General features: G+C 48.8%; 1 protein-coding gene across 2 annotated transcripts; it reads left to right on the top strand.

The window, feature by feature from the left end:
* The first annotated feature begins 590 nt into the window (after positions 1 to 590).
* Positions 591 to 18,033, top strand: ATXN2L (ataxin 2 like). 2 transcript variants are annotated; one of them, XM_053260678.1, is made up of 23 exons: positions 591 to 1,761; positions 4,186 to 4,222; positions 5,095 to 5,151; positions 5,665 to 5,736; positions 6,019 to 6,169; positions 6,278 to 6,402; positions 6,526 to 6,617; positions 9,732 to 9,932; positions 10,243 to 10,418; positions 10,750 to 10,854; positions 10,960 to 11,157; positions 11,363 to 11,452; positions 12,126 to 12,190; positions 12,287 to 12,561; positions 12,652 to 12,721; positions 12,938 to 13,084; positions 13,218 to 13,290; positions 13,425 to 13,612; positions 13,712 to 13,841; positions 13,936 to 14,057; positions 15,029 to 15,238; positions 16,855 to 17,035; positions 17,248 to 18,033. In XM_053260678.1, the coding sequence occupies exons 1-23, from the start codon at positions 1,505 to 1,507 to the stop codon at positions 17,295 to 17,297; spliced, it is 3,072 nt and encodes a 1,023-aa protein (XP_053116653.1). In that variant the 5' UTR covers positions 591 to 1,504; the 3' UTR covers positions 17,298 to 18,033. The 2 variants fall into 2 exon arrangements, with proteins under 2 accessions (XP_053116653.1, XP_053116654.1); XM_053260679.1 differs by lacking the exon at positions 591 to 1,761 and adding an exon at positions 1,901 to 2,300.
* Positions 18,034 to 19,400: the final 1,367 nt, after the last annotated feature.

Here is a 19,400-nt window from a genome sequence, read left to right as displayed (position 1 = left end):
CAATGATACATAAGCAAGGCTTTTGCCTTAAGCGTCAGTCACCCCTCTCCTTTTGTTACACCAGACGATCACTAGAACTAGGGGTCACTCTGTCCTTGAGGTCACAGAGGCCACGGCTATACTGTAATCCATACGACATTGAGGAGTGGGGTCATTTGGGGTCAACCGTCTTCCAGCGACATCCGGGACTTTTCGTCTCAGTAACAGGTCCCGCCCCCACCCCATGCGCATTCTAAGACACCCGAGCTTTCTCGCTCCTACAGACACCTCCTCCCGGACCCGCGCCGGCTTTATAGGTGTTGCAGCGCATGCGCTCCCCGTCCTTTTGTACATGCGCACACCGAACTGGTGGAAGCAGAAGGCTGCCACCAAGTCTTTGTTTCCTCTTACGCATGTGCATTGAGACTTGAGCCATTACCGGAGACCCTCCCCAGAAGTCTCCGCCGGGAACTCAAACGCACGCTCCCGTTTCTCCATTGGTCGAGATAGGGTGGAGTGGAGAGAAGCCACCTGTGATCACGCGGAGAACGTGCGCGCGGCGGCAACAGCAGCGGACGTGCGCGGCAGGAGGACGGCGCGCGTCAAGCGCAGGCGCAGAGCGAAGCCCCGCCCTCCACCAGGGACTCATTGTGCAGCAACTGGATTGACTCCTTCTCGTCCGCGCGGGCCAGCGGGATCCGTATCTCCCCTCCCCCTGCTCAACAAACGAGCACGCTCCCTGTAAGAAGCAGAAACCGACCAGGCCGGCCCTGCGACTACGGCGGCAGCGGCGGAGGGGGTTTGAAACCGTTCGCGTCGGGGCCCTCAACGCCAACATCACCACTTCCCCCTCCCCCTCTTCTCTTTTCTACTTCTCTTCTCCCCCTCCCCTGCGCGAGCTGGAGAGTCGCCTCGAGGCCTCTCAACTCGGCGCTGCCTCTTGATTGGCTCTAGCGCTCGAGACTTTTAACTTCTTTTCCTCCTCCTCCTCTTCCAGAAGAGCGCGCGCAAGCTTCGAGGGCTAAGCGGCCAATAGGAGCGCGCCTCGCTTCTCAGGGGTCCGGTCGGGTCCAGGCCCCGCGCTCTTCTTTTATTTTTCTTCTTTTCCCTCGCGCGCGCACGCAGAGGCGAAGCGTGAGCGAGCGCGGTGGGAGTGGATTTCTTTTTCTTCTCCCCCCCCCATCTCTGGTCTTCACCCCTCCCCGCGACTGCCGGCCTGCCTGCCAGTTTCCCCTTCCGGGCCAACAAGAGCGGCGGCTGAAGCGCTACCGAGGCGGCCGCGCGCGCCTTCACCGGTTTGTCGTTTCCTCCCCGCCGCCTTCCGTTCCTTTTTTCCTCCCTCCGCCTCAGGCTGCGCAAAAGCCGGAGCGCGTGCGTGCGGGATCGCGCGCGCTAGGAGGCTTGGCCCTTCGGCGCTCCCTTATTCCTACTCCCGCTCAACAGCCTCGCGCGCGTGCTGTGGGGGGGGGCGCGCGTTTTTGTATTTTGAGCCCGCGGTGTCCGGCTCTGTCTCGCCGCCACCGCCATGTTGAAGCAGCCGCTGCCGCCACCCTCTCCTCAGCCTGCTTCTCCCGCCTCGGGCCCTCCGCCGCCCACCACGCCGACGCCGCCTCCCCCGGCCGTAGCAGCTGCCACCGCAGCCATCGTCGCCGCCTCCCGCAAGACCAACCCGCCCAGCCCCAACGGTAGCCTCAGCCCCGGGGCCGCGGGTGGAGCCCGAGCCGCAGCGGTGGCGCCCCCCGGCAGTGGCGGGGGAGGTCCCCCCGGAGGAAGCGGCACCAGGTAAACGGGGAGGGGCGGCGAAAAGGAAACGGCTTCACATCCGGGGAATTCGGGTGGCGGATTGCAGGGACCCGGGCGGGGGTGGGGGAGGGAATGGGTTTCGAGAGGGGACGCGCGCACGCGCGCTTCCGCTCGCAAGGGTTGAAAAGAGGACTTGGCGGTGGGGGGAGAGAGCGCGGCTGGCTCTGATAAGCCGAGTTCGTCGGCTCAGCTGCTGATTGGACGCCACTCTGCCCAATCTGCGCCCTTCGCTAGAACGCGGGGTGGTGGGGGGCATAGTAGACGCTGGTTTTGCCTTCGAGGGATGTGGGGAGAGGCATCCAATCCCCGTGTGGTGTGTGAGCTCGTGTAGGGGACGGGGAAAGCTTTCAATTTATTTTTCTTCTTTCTCTCGGGGAGGCGGAGATCAAAGAAGAGAAGACCCTAGTGTGCTACAGCAGCAATCCTTTGCACATTTCTTGTTAAACTTTTATGGAAGGACTTGTTTCTGAGTACATAGAACTGGGCTGAAACTGTATTCTAAACACATTTACTCAGAAGTAAGTTTCCTTGTGCTCAGTGTGGTTTAGGGTTAAGGTATATCGTTCTCAAGTAACTTAGGATAGCAACTTAGGTTGTTGTGGTGCACGCCATTGTCTCCATCAGAAATGGAGCCCTCTTTCAGATATGGGATGGGAATTTTTTGATGGTTGCTGGTTATAATATGCTTTACCTTGCCTAGTTAGAATATGTTTATCAGCTAAATACGTGTGTTAAATGTGTAGTGAAACATGGCAAGGTACTACCCAGTAGTACTTGTTTGCCTAATAAAGTATTGAACTAAAAGGGCCTTGTTAGATGTTCTGTAATACAAGATTGTTCTTGTTTTCCCATTCCACTTTCAATGTGTGTGTCATTTTAAGGCACTAGCCATATATCCAGTTATAGTAAACTGAATACTGCTAGCCTGGCTAGTATGCGAAAGAGCAGGACTTGAGCTATGCATGATAGCACCAGTTTGCCATAACCAGGTGCCTGAAAGTTGTCCAGCCTTGAGTTTGTTCTGAAGAAGAGCTGAGAAGCAATACAAGAGTCTTGTGATTATACTGGTTTTGGTAGAAGAATGCAAGGTGCATGTGAATCCAGGCACTAATCAGCATAGACTCCCTTTACCCCAATAACTCCGCCGCCATCTAATCATTTTAACTTATTTAATTTCCTTTATCCCATACTGTAACCTTTTGTCTATGTAGACTGGATTATTAATGGATAACTGAAAATAGTTGTAGAATCTGGATGAAAGGTGTTCTTTAAGTAATAACATAAATAAGATCTGTAATTATCCCCTTTCAGTCTTTTTGTCTGAAGAATAAATAAAAGTGTTGGGATTTTCTGTCAGGCTGGCTTAGTTGCTTCATGAAGCAGTATGAGCACTTGCCCCTTTGCTATAGTCATCTGCCTCTTTTCCCAAGGATGATGTTTCTTGAAATATACCTGCTCTCAGGTTTTGTGAAAAGCTTATGTTGTTGCATACTATGAAACTGATAGGATCCCATCTTATTAACTGATTTGGTAGTTCATCTTTCTCTCTTTCTGGTAACATAGTAGTAGTAGTTACACTTATATCCTTCACTTCCTTACCTGGATTTTCTGTAGCGTTTAAGCAGTTTTATTGGGCTGTTTAATGAATTAATTGGAGGAGGCAATTTCTAACCACTTAGCAATGGAAACCTTCCTCTGCCTTTTCTGAATTTGTATGTATGCTGGGGATACATACATTTGTATGTATGCTGAGGATCCGGAGAGGAGAGCTTGTCTCGTGGTAGCAAGCATGACCTGTCCCCATAGCTAAGCAGGGTCTGCCCTGGTTGCCTCTGAATGGGAGACTTGATGTGTGAGCACTGCAAGATATTCCCCTCGGGATGAAGCCGCTCTGGGAAGAGCAGAAGGTTTCACGTTCCCTCCCTGGCTTCTCCAAGATAGGGCTGAGAGAGATTCCTGCCTGCAACCTTGGAGAAGCCGCTGCCAGTCTGTGAAAACAATGCTGAGCTAGATAGACCAATGGTCTGACTCAGTATATGGCAGTTTCCTATGTTCCTCTAAGGGTCTCAGTAGTATGTAAATTCTTTTCCATCCTCACTTTATCCTCATAACTCTGTGAGGTAGGTGAAAAGGAGACGGCTTCACATCCAGGGAATTCGGGTGGGAGAAAGTGGTCCAAGGTCACTCGATGAGCTTCATGACTGAGTTTGGATTTGGCTTCACTATTTTGGTTTCCACTTTGTGTGTGTTATCTGTAGTTAGCACCCTTATGAGTAAATTCATGATTATACTGAGGTTAGCGTGTATATCAAGGGTTTCCTATTGGTACTGAGACATGTTTATATGGGACTATTCATCACACCGCCTTCCTGTGAACTACTCTTGTGCTTGATTCATTTTCAGGGGCCAGAGCACAGGCAAAGGACCTCCACAGTCTTCTGTAAGTATCTGTCTACCATGAGCTAAATTTCCCAGAGCCACAAGGCCATTTCTATATGTTTGGGATCTTCCTCCTTGCAGTTTGTACAACTACTAGATGGCACATAAGTCCTCAAGATCCAAGCTGTTATAAGTTCTTAGGATGTTTAAATGCTTCTGCCTCCAAGTTTCAACTCTTGGCTGTGTTTTTATCTGTATGAAACCTTTTACAAATGCCCTCTAGATCTCCACCATCCCATGCTAGCATTAGAATCACAATTTTTTGATCGTACAGTAGGAGTTTGAACTTCTGGCATTTTTCTCACCTGGATTTTCTGTAGCGTTTAAGCAGTTTTATTGGGCTGTTTAATGAATTAATTGGAGGAGGCAATTTCTAACCATTTAGCAATGGAAACCTTCCTCTGCCTTTTCTGAATTTGTATGTATGCTGGGGCTGTTCATTTCAGTGGAGGGCACCAACAGCTGAAGCACACCCACAAACCATATGGGTTGTGACTATTGCAGAAGATTTGGGTGTTCTATAGCAGTATTTAGTCAGTGCTTCCTGCAGGAAAGTTCTGATACTTTGTGCCTTTTCTACTTAAGGCTCTCTGACCAAGGACTGAATATGAAGCACAATCCTATGAGTCCATTCCCAAGGGTTCTGGTCAGAACAGGAGGACATTGGCTTGAGTTTGTGAAGGAAAAATGCCTGTATTTTATTTCTCACTCCTTAAGAGTTCAAATGTGTGCGTTCTCAGATTGTTAATATTAAACCAGCAGTTCTGCATTCCTACAGCTGCATACGTAATGAGTGGAAGTATTCAAGCAGTGATAAAGGGCAGGGGAGTTCTGTAAACTTTTTGATGAGCCTTATGTTTTCCTCATCACTAGGTCTTTGAGGGTGTCTATAACAATTCTCGAATGCTGCACTTCCTGACAGCAGTTGTGGTGAGTCTCCTGGAGATGAGGTAGTAAAATGGAGGGGTAGATATGTAGGTGCTCTGTTTTGCAGTAGAGGGTGGTGTTCTTGGAGTTTCCTCCAGTCCAGTCATAGTGTGGAAAGCCTTGCTGGATAGCCACCTGCTGAGCATTCCTATTCACACAGTGCTGCTTACAGACATTCTTCATTGACTTTACTTAGAAGCATCCTTAAAGTAAAGTAGAGGATTTTGTAAAGACTGGCACATCTGATAACCTGTAAGCCACATGGACTGTGGAGAATCCTTGTGGTGGCTGCTGATAACCCAGTCATGATGAGCACCATGTGATGCAGTTCAAATAAGTGACTATAGTGCCAGTACTTGTGATATCTTTCCCCCCACATCTTTTTGATGCTGTAATAGATGGAGAAAGCTGCTGCCTGGGTGCATGAAGTGGGGTGAGGTATAGGGAGCTTTAGTTTATATTTTAAAAAGTTTATCTACCCTGTCTTAGTATTCTATTTTCTTGTTCCCTTCTCAGGGCTCCACATGTGATGTGAAGGTGAAAAGTGGAAGTACCTATGAAGGGATTTTTAAAACCCTGAGCTCCAAGGTGTGTGCTTAGCTTGCTGACAGTCTTTTCCTGGGGTGCTAGGATGCAGGTCTGGGCAGGAGGCAGTTGTTTTATTTTAGAATGAACTCACCTGCACTTGAGAAGGCTGCCAAAAAAAACACAACCCTGCATGCCCAAGCACAGGGACTTATGTTTACCAATTCACTCTGTGATGAGTGAATTGATGTAACACAAGTTTGCTTGGACTTTTAAGTTGGCTCTGGGTGGGTAGGGGTACTTGCCCCTGTGTGTAGTACATATTAACAGAGCTGGTTTTTACAGTTTGAAGTGGCTGTGGATGCTGTGCACAAGAAGGTGCCTGACCAGTCAGTGGGGCCCAGAAGGGAAGATATTGTAGACACTATGGTCTTCAAACCTTCTGATGTCATGCTGGTGCACTTCCACAATGTTGACTTCAACTATGCCACCAAAGGTAATGCAATTTCAAAATAACCTTTAAGTGTGTCTTGTGATCTGGGCTGAGGGGTTTGGAGAGCTTGGAACCTTTCATCCTGAACTCTCCCACTGCTGTGTGTTCTAGATAAGTTCACAGATTCTGCCATTGCCATGAATTCCAAGGTGAATGGGGAGCACAAGGAGAAGGTGCTACAACGCTGGGAAGGGGGAGATAGCAACAGTGATGATTATGACTTGGACTCTGACATAGTGAGTATCTTGGTCTGGGTTGAAGGAGCAAAAGGGGGTTGCTTGAAGCTGGTGCTTTGCTAAAACTGTTCTTGTACCAAAGACACCACAAGGCATTTCAGATTGCAATGTCTGTCATTTCAGTCTAATGGCTGGGATCCAAATGAGATGTTCAAGTTCAATGAAGAAAACTATGGTGTGAAGACCACCTATGACAGCAGTCTCTCCTCTTACACGTAAGCTACAGTTTCAGTCATTTATATTCTGAGGGCTGCAGGAGGAGGTGAGACAGCACTGCTCTGAAGAACTGACACATCTTGATTGATTGATTGATTGATTGAGTTCTATACAGCCCTTCCAAAAATGGCTCAGGGTGGTTTACACAGAGGAATAATAAATAAGTAAGTAAGTAAGAAAGATGGATCCCTGTCCCCAAGAGGGCTCACAGTCTAAAAAGAAACATGGTAGACACCAGCAACAGTCACTGGAGGTACTGTGCTGGGGGTGGATAGGGCCAGTTACTCTCCCCCTGCTAAATAAAGAGAATCACCACATTAAAAGGTGCCTCTTCTCCAAGTTAGCAGGGCTTTGAGCATCAGCCAGAAGCAAGGAAAGATCTTTGTATTTTTGTTGGACACGGTAAACCTGTTAACGGTTCTTAGCTTAAATGTCAAGATATGTTGTCTGCCCTTCAGTGTTGCTTCTAATTTTTTTTCAGCCGTGAGCAGAATGGGTTTTGTTCTGGGTGGCAGGTCCAAGCAGTGTGTGTGCGTGTGCATTATTATGTGCCGCTATAGTTACCACACACGGTCCATTTGCCTCAATATAAATGTGCCTCTAATAAACCCCTATAAAAGTTAGATATGTACATTGAGCATTCAGTTCAAACATCATGAAATGAAAAGTCAAGGAAGTGTATGTGGGCTGCAATGACTGTACCAATTTCCTTAGTAAATATTTCTTAAAATAGCCTCCCAGTCATACATTTGCAGTATAGTGTAAAAATAACATTAGATTTAAACTATTAGATACTTCCACAGAGCTACACCTGGAATGAAGAATGCTGTTCATGCTTTATTCTATAGGAATGTAATGATGTTAGTCATTTTTTCTTTTAAAATTATTATTGTATGCATAATGGTAGAGCTTCAACATTACCTTGGCGCATTGGGCACCCTAATAACAAACAAATGTACCACATTCATGTGTAATTAAAATCCCAAGAGGATATTTGATTTAATACACAGATAAAGGGAATTTAAAGAGATGGTATTAGGATAGGTTAAATGAAATTTATAAGAGATAGTAAAGGGAATTTAAAGAGCTCACCGGTGAGAGGCTATGCATGCATGGAGGTAATGAACACAAACTGGGAATAAAAGCAAGGATGTAGGATCTTTCTGGCATCTGGAAGGTTAAACTCTTTGCTGAAAGAAGCACATTGCGAACAACATTGTTTGACAACCTTTGCAGCACCAAAAATATGAAAATATACAAGACGGGGTGAGGAATTGATTATTACACAATATATGGAGGAAGAGGCAAAAGGGAGATGGGGAAAGGAGATGGGGGGTGGGTGGGGACTGGGGAGAGAAGGAACACACAATTGGAAGGAAAGAGAAGATGCTGTGCCGGTCTGGCCGAGAGTAACCCAGAAACGCTGGGATAAAGCCCCCTGTCCCACCCAAGTCCCATGGCCCTTGCCACTTGTTCTGTGACTGCTGCTCTCCCTCCTGCGCCACCTTTCCCTGTTGCTCATATCCCACCCTCCACCTTTGCTACTCTGCTCTCCCCCCACACACACACCTTCACTCTGAAGCCCATGTGGTGGCGACCATGGCAGCAAACAGGCGATGGAACACGGAGTGGAGGCTGCTGCTGATTCCCCCGATCTTGCCATGCAAGAGCCCAAGCAGCAGGGGAAAGGCAAAAGTGGAAGACAAGATCAGGGGAATCAGCTCCGCTCTGAGTCCCGTCACCTGTTTGCTGCTGCCGCCATGTGGACTCTGAAAGGCGAAGGTGGAGTGGGGGAGAGCAGAGCAGCAAAGGTGGAGGGTTGGAATACAGGCAACGGGGACAGGCAGCGCAGGCAGGAGCTGCAGCCGCGGAGCAAGTGCCAAGGACCAGGGGACTTGGCCGGGAGCAGCAGTCACAGTGGCGGCAAGAAGCCCAGTGAGGGGCTCTTTGGGATCGCTGCCGGGGGCGGGGTGTTGAAGGCTGTGCACGCAGCTTAGAGGGAATGGGGCTCCAGAGTGAAGCAGGTGCCAGGGACTATTCATGGGATGGGGTCACCAGGATAGTTGACCAGATTTGTCTCTGCTTTAGTCAGGGGCATTGTGCAGTATGGGTCACAAGGAGTACCAGATGATGCCTGAGTTCCTTCTGGATCTAGACTACCCTAGATCTGCCAGTTTTTCCTCTCCATTGCCCATGTTATGCTGTTCAGAATGTAGGTGGTATTACCAGAGGAATTAAGTGGGCAATAATCAGCAGTCACTTCTTGCAAATTCACATATCTTTCCACTGTTAGAAACTGTATAAACCACAAATGAAACTTTTAGGCAGTGCACTCCTACGGTCTAACATGTTGCCTGGACTGTGAGAGAGCGCTTGTAATCTTCCCACATGTTTGCACATTAGAAGTCAGGGTTGGAAGTCCATAGAGTTGGTAATTGTCCTTGTTTACACAGCTGTGTAAGCAATACTATTAATTGTCTTTTTATAGATTGACTATAAATATCTATTTCTGAACACTTAAATGTTCTTTGAATTGAAATTGATTTGAGTGCACACGTGTTTGGGAAATAGGTGGTTATGGTCAAATTTTGGTTGGAGTTAGACCAGCACCTGTGGCTGATAGGCCCATAGCAGGCCAGCCAAAGGCTTTGAACTACTATGCTTTCCTCCAAAGTGGAGCTTGGACAGATGAATGTTTGTCTTTGTCTTCTATATTTGTATCCCTGCTTTCATTGAAAAGGCATGGCTTACAAGCAATTGAAATAATTTTAATGACAACATTTAAGATCAAAACTAGCAGTAAACCGAATGAATAAAATGAATAGGAAAACAGTTCTGTGTGGCACTTAAAAGCTTTCTGAAAAAGAAAGATCCTCAGTTTCTGTTTAAAAGTGGAGAAAGAGAGAGCCAGTCTTAAGCTCCCTGCGGGTGGGAGTTGCATAGGTGAAGTGCTGCAACTGAGAATAGTTATCACCAACAAGTTTTGATTAGTGGCGGACCAGATCCTCTATGTTGGTGTTTGTATTACTGGTGAGGAAATGAGTGAATTCCGGGGGTGTGTGTGTGTGACATGTTTGCCTTGTGTCATTGCGCCTCTTCTTTGTCCGTGGCAGGGTACCTCTTGAAAAGGATAACTCAGAGGAGTTCCGGCAGCGGGAGGCCCGGGCTGCCCAGCTGGCTCGGGAGATAGAGTCAAGCCCACAGTACCGACTGCGCATCGCCATGGAGAATGACGATGGGCGCACAGAAGAGGAAAAGCACAGCTCTGTACAAAGACAGGTGTCAGGGAGGGACAGCCCCAGCCTGGCATCCAGGTGAGATGGTGACACTGGGCTGGAAGAGGAGGGTGCAAATGGCAGGCTGGTTTTGATCCAGCAACAAGATACTTCTACTAGCATAAGGCAAGCAGAGTTCCTACTTGCTAATGGCTCGCTCTGCATCTTTCATTCAGGAGAACAATCCCAATGTCCATTTTTAAAAGTTCATATCTTGAAGCTTGATTGTGGTAACATCCTTGTGTTCAAGACGACGGCTGAAGCCCCTCATCCATTTCCCCCCCCTCCTTGCTGTGCTTGGGGTCAGGGCACAAAGAATTGCTCTTCCATGATAATATCTGCTTTGCAGAGAGGGCAAGTACATACCACTTCCCCAGCGTGTCAGAGAAGGCTCACGAGGAGGTGTTCGCTGCAGCAGCTCCCGTGGTGGGAGACCAGGCATGGGCTCTTTACCACCCCGTGGAAGTGCACATCATCTGGATAGCAACACGGGCTCCATTCCAGAGCAACGAGGCATCAATGGAGGTGAGGCTGAGCATCTCAGACTTGGAAATGGGGAGGTTTGGATGGGCTGGTACTTTCATCGCTGTGGAACAAAAAATACCCAGGCCTAAGTTAGCCAATGGAATCTCCGTCCAGAAAGGTCTTCAAAAAAAGGTCTTTAATTTGGTGCCCCCCCTTCCCCCCCCCTTTTTTTCCTTTTTGCACCATGGTTTTCCTTTAAGCATTTTATCATGGTTCTGGGTGGTGGGAAATGGCATCTCCGCCACTTCCCACAAGAGAGCTGTGGATGACGAAGAACACCTTGGTGTAACTACTTAGTCTCTCTTCATCTGCTCTTGTGGTTGTCTTCTAGGTCCATCCAGAATGTCTCCAAAGTCTCAGCGTCCCCTTCGAGTGGCTAAGAGCATGTCTTCCCCCTCCAGCCGCCCCATGGAAGTCTCTGCTGCATCGCCTACAGGTAGAACAGGCAGTGAAGTGATTGGATTCTTTGATTGAAGCCTGTAGTAAAAGGCTGTGCCCATGGGATCATGTCGACATCTAACATCTGTGCTCTTTCTCATAGCAGGCCGTCTTTATGCTCAACGTTCTCCAAAGTCTGCTGCAGCTGTGCCAGTCTCCTCCCAGGATCCCCCAGTGGGATCAGCTGTTCCTGCAGCTCCTGCATCACCCTCTGAATCAAGACCTACCATGGAGTCCAGTGCTTCCCCAACCCCACCTTCGCCTAAGGTTCCAGCATCTGCCCCTGTAGTTGCTGTAGAGGGTAAGGATTCATACTGGAGGTGAAGCAGATCTGCTGCCAGTCAGACTTAACACAGATTGGACTACAAGGAATCTGTAGAAAAAAGACGACATGCTTCAAACTCACTTATGGCCTCTGGAGGCAGTCTCTGCTTCATTCTTCATGAGGCTTCAAGGAGTGTGTGCATTAACCGTTCTCTCTCTTTTTCTTCCTTTCCCACCTTCAGTTAAAGAGGTGCCTAGCTCTGCCACCAAAGAACCTAGCAGGACCTTGGAGGTGATGGGGCCCTCAGACCTGGTTAAGCAAGCCAGCAAAGGTTTGTCTCTTTTGAGCCCTCCTGTTGAAGTTCCTTTAAATACTAAGTATTGCCTTTCTACTGAAACTTTTCTAAGTACTAAAAACTGAAGTAACCTTGCTTCTGTACCTCATTCTTTTAAAATTGTTTTCTCCCTTATAGGGTGGATTATGTGGGTGAACCTTGTTCCTATTTTTAATAAGAGCATTTATACATATTTTTATTAACAAAAGAAGTGGAACAAAATCACAATTGTGTAATGTACAAAAAAACAAAACGGGGTCAGTCCTGTATTATATTGTGAGCCACCCAGAGAACAACTTGTTATGGTTACAAAGTTGCAACTAACAAAGTTAGTTTGTTAATAATAGCATATCTTTGCTTTTTTGTTGAATTTAATGTTCTTGCCGGACATGTTCATTGGAGATTTGTTCTATACATGACAAGTGGTTGCAAATGTTCTAGGAAATCCAATGTTCAGTTAACTCTGTACCCATTAAGTTAATGACGGATGAACAGTCATTGCCACAAGATCAATTCAAACCTTTATAAGAAACACAAATCTAAGGGGATTTCATTCAACAGATCCTGAACTGTGACTGATTCTGTAATGGCCTTTAAAGATTTTGGGGCTGGGGGCTCCAAAGCTTTTGCTTGTACCGTTGTTTTGACATGCTCTCACATTTGCTTTTAGGACTCCAAAATGAACAGAAGAGGAATCAGCTGGAGGAGCTGCGCAAGTTTGGCGCTCAGTTCAAGGTGAGGGTGTTCTCCCACCCCACCCTGTGCAATTTGTGGAGGAGGGCAGTGTGTATTTCTGGCCTCAGATGCTTACCCCATGTCTGCTTCCTCCAGCTGCAGCCCAGTTCCTCCCCAGAGGCCGCACTGGACCCTTTCCGGTCCAAGGAGCCTCTTGAAGGAAAGGTGAAGGACAAGCCTCCAGAGGCATTGGTAGGGGGAGGAGGCACGTGTGAAGTACCTGAGGAATCCCTCAAGCCCAGCCTAGAGCTGTCCGAGGGCAACAGTAAGGAGGAGAAAGGGCCCTGTGAAGGCATGGAACGTCAGACCCAGACTGCCAGCCCTCTGGGCAAAGGTGACACAGATGACAAAGAGGATGGCCCTGTCTCAGAGTGAGTTGATGGTGGGAATTGGAACCCATGAGTTGTGGTTGCATGCATCTTCTGGGTTCCCATCTCACTTTGGATGTGGTCACTCTCCAGACAGGTGAAGAAGTCGACACTGAACCCTAACGCGAAGGAATTCAACCCCTCAAAGACTCTCCTGTCTGTGGTGAGGAATTCTGTTAGCTAGTTCTGGGTTTGGTGTGGTTGCATCTCTGGATGCATCAGCTACTTTGAGCTACCATTCCCATTGGAGTAATGGGGCCGTTAAGTCCAGTATTCCATGGGCCTAAGGGCAGTCCACTCCCAGATGATTTCTGGTTATTTATAGTTGCTCCTTTAATAGCAATGTTTGTCACCTCTTAAAACAATTCTGTCCCTTCAGAACAAGTCGACAAGTACGCCCACATCGCCAGGACCCCGCACCCATGCGACACCCTCCATCCCCGTGATCACACCAGGGCAAAGCGGCATGTACAGCACACAGTACATCTCCTACATCCCGCAGATCCACATGAGCCCAGCCGTACAGGTGAGGGGCAGGGAGTTGCTTTTCGGATGGCCCTGCCGTTAGAATGTTGGGCTGCAGTCTCTTGGTTTCTTGGGTCCAAATTCTGGTGTGAGGCGGCAGCTGTAGAGCTAATAAGTTTGCTTCTCTCCTGCAGGCACCCCAGATGTACCCTTACCCAGTTTCCAACTCTGTGCCTGGACAGCAGGGCAAATATCGAGGAGCCAAAGGTGAGTAGATGCTTGTCAAGAGGCTTCAGCAGATAGCCGCGGGGGAGCTTGGCCTGGAGTTCCCACCTGCTCTGCAGCTTAGAGGGGGAGAATGGGCACAGACTGGCTTTCTCACCTGGCCTCCTTCTGCGCAGGCTCTCTGCCCCCACAGCGTTCGGACCAACACCAGCCAACTTCAGCGCCTCCCATTATGCAGGCGGCGGCAGCTGCAGGACCTCCTCTGGTGGCTGCCACTCCTTATTCCTCGTACATCTCCTACAACCCTCAGCAGTTCACAGGGCAGCCCACCATGATGCAGCCCATGGCGCACTACCCCTCGCAGGTTGGTATGACATGGACCATGACTGGGGTCTGGCCTGAGGTCAGATTTGATGCCCTGTCCTGTGTGCCCATGTGCTCTCACGCATATTCCTCCTTCCAGCCGGTCTTTGCTCCCATGCTGCAAAGCAATCCACGTATGATGACGTCTGGCAGCCACCCCCAGGCCATTGTCTCATCGTCCACTTCCCAGTACCCCCCAGCAGAGCAGCCGACGCCCCAGACTCTCTATGGTAAGTTTGCATTGAGCCTGAAGACACATCCCCTCTGAGCTCCCCCCCCCTTCCCCTGGCATTTTTGACCGCTGCTTGCTGCTTCTCTTCCCAGCCACAGTGCATCAGTCGTATCCACACCATGCCACACAGCTGCATCCGCATCAGCCTCAACCAGCTACCACACCCACGGGCAACCAGCAGCAAGCGCAACATGCCGCCCCCAGCCCTGTGCAGGTATTGGGGGAGGGGGAGCACAAGGAGGAGGAGACTCGCGGGGGAGGCACCGCTTGTCTGGCTCTTGCGCCCTGCACAGTTTGGTTTTGCATTTGAGATTGACCCTAGTTTGGATGTGTCTTTACAAACCCTGATCTGGAAATCTAGAACTGGCTTGCAGAGGGAAGGCAAGAGAGGGGGGCGCTACAGAAAGGAGGCAGCAGTTTCAAACATTATCAGCTCTTAGAGCTGTTGTCTGTTGAATGATGCGCCTTGACTCAGCAAGTTATTCCACCACTCTTTGGGGGCCCAGGCTTCACTCTCCTAACAGGAGTGCAGTAAGAGGGGATTTGGCAACCACTCCTAACTCGGGTGTGAATGCAGGTGCTAAATTCACCAGTGACTCTCGCCTGCTTGCAGATGAACTGCTACGGACAGATTGGGGACATGCATACCTTGTGGCTTTGCCAAACAGCCATGGCTGTTTTCTTACTGTGGTCCTCTGGCTAAAGTAGTTGTATCAAATTTGATGAGCTTGGGTGTTAAGCTCCTAATGTTGGGGCATCTGAGATATCTTGCCTGGTCTTACACTGGTAGATCAGTTGTGGAAAGAACTAACAAGTATAGAATCTCTCCATATTTACTTGATTGTGGTTAGAGGAAGAGAACAAGGAGGGAAGATAGAGAGCCCCAACATACTTGCATTCTGGTTTGCAGAGACCCCTTAGAACCAGGGGTAAGCAACCTTTGGCACTCCAGTTGCTACAACTCCCATCATCCCCACCACAATAAATTGTGACTAGGGGTGGTAGGAGTTTAGCAGCAGCTGGAGTGCTAAAAGTTGCGTACTCTGCACTGAACATGTATTCTGTATCCCAGCATGATACCTAGCCTTTATTATGGCCACAGTAGTAGAGAAAGGAAGAGGAAATGGCTTGAAGATCTGATGAGAGGCTTTGTTTACATGGCAGTCTTTGTGATCTCTTTCACAGCACCAGGCTGGACAGCCACCTCATTTGGCCAGTGCCCAGCAGCAGCAGAACCTGTACCACACAGCTACACTGACAGCTACACCACCCTCCCTAACGCCAGGGCCCAGTGCTCAGTCTCCGCAAAGCAGCTTTCCCCAACAAGCCGTCTATGCCATCCATGCCCACCAGCAGCTGCAGCACGGCTACACCAATATGGCCCATGTCACCCAGGCGAGTTGTGCTTTCCTCTGCTAAGATGGTGGCTGTAAGTCTTGGTCATGCCAGAGACTCCTGAGGTCTATCTATGATTTGTTCAGTAGGTGAAGTTTGTGGTTGCCAGTCTCTTTCCCTGCTTTCCCCTTCCTAATACTTCATGTCCAGAAGAGCTGGGACTCCCAATCTGTTTGGCAATGGACAACAGAGCCACAGGCACAAGGGACTAGTGCTGTATGAAGTATTAGCATGTATCTTTCCCAAGTAAAGTTAAAGTGTGCCATCAGGTCGATTTCGATTTCTGGTGCCCACAGAGCCCTGTGGTTGTCTTTGGTAGAATACTGGAGGGGTTTACCATTGCCTCCTCCCGTGCAGTATGGGATGATGCCTTTTAGCATCTTCCTATATTGCTGCTGCCCGGCCTTGTTAGTCAAGCATTTCCCCGCTGCGCCACTTAAGGTGACTCTTTCCCAAGTGCCACTGTTATTAGGGCTATGCTGTCCTGTCTGCCTGACAGCTGTGTCAGACCAACATGCCCTCTGTTGGATTGGTGTCAGGGGGAGTTCTGTCACAACAGCAAGGAGCCTTCTGACAGTTGGAACCATTGGATGGCCCCCTACTGTTGTGCTGGAACTCTGTGGACATCCAGATGTCAGACCTGCCCTCTTCTCTCCCCCTCCCTCCCTTTACCTTGGGACCCAGTGGAGATCGGCTCATCATGTCCTCTTGACTCCCAAGGGAGTGTTCCAGCCACCGCCTTGACTTCTGTTTTAAAAGGCACTCTCCCCACCCCATTCCCTTTTAATAATTTTAATTAATGGTAGTTCTGGGATTTGTTTAGATTTAGAGGGGAAGGGAGGAAGTCTCTTAAATGCAAGCCACAGAAAGCAAGGTGGCTGCTTGAGCACTCGCCAGAGCAAAGAGGATACGATACAGCCTTTCACCTGTCCCTGTCCAATCCCAAGTCAAGAAGTGGCAGGAAGAAGCAGTGGGATGGGAGTTAGATTTGTCCAGTCGCCAACATGACATGATCCCTCATCAAATTGCCACTGTCAGGTTGAATAGGGTCAGAATCTGACATCTGGGCTGTGCACAAGCCTAGTTACTATAGCCCCCAATTGCTGGAAGTTCTGTGGGCATTTTGCAGAAACATACCAATATGTCTTTGGTGAGTGGCATCTGGATCTTTGGAGCAGTATGTTGTCAAGGGTAGGTCCACTTCCTTCCACTCGTGGAAGGAGCTTCTGTTCCACTCAGTGTTCTTGTGAAAGGGCTAGTGATTTGGCCTCTTAAAAGTATCTCCGAAGTTGAGAACATTAGAAGAACACTAGTACAGAGCCCCATGTTCTCCTCTGAATTCCATGCTAAATATTCTGGCATTCTGGAAGCGTGGCTTTCTTCAAAGGGTGTCACTGGGGACTAGGTAGAGCCTTAAAGGGAGTCTAAATAGACTTCAGCTGGACCAGTTAAATTAAACAGGCTGCCAAGAGATGCTTTCTTGCTGCATGTTAAAGATTTGGGTTCCTTTTTTCTCAGCTGACCTTTTTCTTGTTTGGCAAAGTGCCATGTCCTCCCTCCCTCGATTAAAATGGTGTTTTGGGTGTGGACTGACATCTCTTCTGCCATCTCCCTAGGCCCATGTCCAGACTGGAATTGCAGCTGCCCCACCACCTCACCCTGGAGCTCCACAGGTCATGCTGCTGCATCCCCCGCAGACCCATGGTGGACCCCCCCAGGGAGGTGTGCCCCAGAGTGGTGTACCCACCCTCTCAGCATCCACACCCTCCCCCTACACTTATTTAGGGCACCACCAAGGTGAGTAAAACAGGGAGCTGAAGAAAGGGGGCACTTGATGGGCTTAGCCTCTCAGTGCTTGGAGGGATATGGAAGAGCTTAGGCGTTAGTCTTCGATACAGGTGGGGGAGGAGATGTGCAGGGTTTGCTGGGTCTGTGTGCCCTGGATAGGGTGGCTGATTCTGGCCTCTGGGTCTTCATGCTCCTCACTGCCTCTTTCTTTTTCTTTCCAGTTCAGTCTCATCCCTCCCAGCAACTTCAATTCCACCCCCCTGGGAACTGATGTCGACGATTCTTCCTGTGACATGAGAATCATAGCCAGCCTTGGCTCTGTTGCTGGCCCCAAGCCTGGGTCCGCCCTCATGCCCATGGCAGAGACCCCTGGAGGGGTGTAGTCTGGCCCGATCCGGACTCCCCTCGCCAAGCACCTTCCTTTCCGTTGGTTTAGTGAAGCCCGCACCGGGCGCTGTCAGCCAGCGGGACGGAGCAGGGCCCCTTCCCCTTGCCCGGAGAAGGGCAGGGTTACTTTTCTGTTATTTATGACTCCAAATGGGCTCCTAGAGCAAACGCCACTTTCCCACATTAACTTGACAAGGACATGACCATATGGACAAACCTTGACTTTTTATTAAGTAAAAATATTTAAAAAGTTAAAAAAAAAACCAATAAAATTTTAAACTAACTAATGTTGGGCTTGGGTGACTGTGTGGAGGGGAAGACCAATTTCTAACCAGTAATCCTTGTTGGATGGGGGTGGGGTGTTGGGTGGTTCCCAGAACATCTCTCATCCAGACTTGAGAGACTCTTTGCAAGGAAAGGTTAATGGATTGACAGCCCATTCATCTTCATTCCCCCTGCCCTCCTCCCTCTGGAAATGGCTAATCTCCAAGGGGTGGCAATAGAAGAGACCCTAAAGCAGTACGTCTCAGTGCTGGGATCACTAATGTGAAAGCAGTACACACCATGGCCAGTGTTACTTTTTACCTGAATAATACATGTTTAATTGTTTTTTACTGGAATCTTAAGTATTACATTGAGCCTGAAGTACTTTTCAGTTCATAGGAAGCTGTTGGTCTCTCATTTGTCTCAATATCATATCGCGAGTTGAGTTACCATAGCCAGCACGCCCTGAGCAGCAGCTTTGGTACTATTTTCATTTTTTCAAAAAGGTCTTGCAGAGTGGGAAGTAGAAGGTCAAGATATGATGTAGCTGATGTTGCCAAATCAAAGCTTAAACACATTTTAGACCAATTTTGTGCCCCCGTCTACTGTTTCAGAAAGTATCCTTCCACCAGTGATTGATGTTCTGGGGGCGGGGAGCCTGTATTTTCCTGTGGGGAAATGTCCCACCCCCGCTAGTCACTTGGCCTCTGCACATATGTGGTGGCCATTTGAGTGGTCAGCATGGCTAGTTGGAGTGCCATGCTGCATACTTACAATGGCCACTGGATTTCTTTTGTAACTGTCCTCACTATGTGATATTCCTGTGGCTATGAGATCTAATTCCCCATGCTTTCCAATGGGTGAGCTTTTCTGTGTTTTTCAGGACAATAATGAAGTTTTTTTCCAGGGTTTGGGTTTTTGTGGTGGGCTGGGCGAGGTCTGGAACCTGCCTGCAAAAACAGCATGTTTCTACCTTTTGTGGTTTGGTCTGGGAGTTTCATGTCAGTCAGTGAGGCCCAAGCAGCTTTATATGCTAGGTGACTGAGCTGTAAGCATGGCTTGAGCCCATGTGCTTCCTCTTGAGCTGCTGTGGGACTTTGGCCTGGAGGTGGACGTTTAGCCTGTTTTTGCTCTGGTTGTATTTACTGTCAAGAAATGGGTGGCATGGACTATTGTACCACGATGTGGGTTGTGTATGAGAGCTACCTGGTCACAACTTGAAGCTTCAGTCAGAATATTGGCTCCTGGAGAACAGGGGGCACAACTTCAGCTCCCCATCTGTTGTTGGACTATGACTCCTGCTATCCCCAGCCGCCTGTAATCAGGGATGATGGGAGTTGTAGTCCAACAGCAGCTAGAAGGTTGAAGTTGAGCAGCTGTACTGTGGAACTTAGTGCAATTAGTGGGGTGGTCTGAAACCTATTGGGGAGCAGGACCAAACCATGGTGTTCCTCTTGTGTTCCTCTTTTAAGACAAAAGCATGCAGAAGGAAGGCACACAGTTATTAAATTTACATGAAAATCTAGCCCTCCTGATTTTGTAACACTGTGAGCTTCACTGTTTTTCAAGCAGGGGCCACCTTTTGGCCAAAGAAGTCAATGTTGAGAGCCATTTCCCAGTGCATTGACTTCCGTACAGTACTGTTTTTCTGAGTGCTGAGAGGACACTTTAAGAGAGACAGAGCCCTCACTTAAGAGCTCTAGGGGAAAGCCCTGGAAAGGGT

Source organism: Hemicordylus capensis, chromosome 6 (genome assembly GCF_027244095.1).
Source record: "Hemicordylus capensis ecotype Gifberg chromosome 6, rHemCap1.1.pri, whole genome shotgun sequence".
NCBI classification, from domain to species: Eukaryota; Metazoa; Chordata; class Lepidosauria; order Squamata; family Cordylidae; genus Hemicordylus; species Hemicordylus capensis.
This window is presented reverse-complemented; position numbering and strand designations above follow the sequence as displayed.

Excerpts from the sequence above, each read along its gene's own strand:
- ATXN2L (XM_053260678.1), top strand. The coding sequence starts at position 1,505 with ATGTTGAAGCAGCCGCTGCCGCCACCCTCTCCTCAGCCTGCTTCTCCC. Across the intron at positions 5,737-6,018 it reads TTAAAACCCTGAGCTCCAAG|TTTGAAGTGGCTGTGGATGC; the intron begins GTGTGTGCTTAG and ends TGGTTTTTACAG. Across the intron at positions 10,419-10,749 it reads GCAACGAGGCATCAATGGAG|GTCCATCCAGAATGTCTCCA; the intron begins GTGAGGCTGAGC and ends GTTGTCTTCTAG.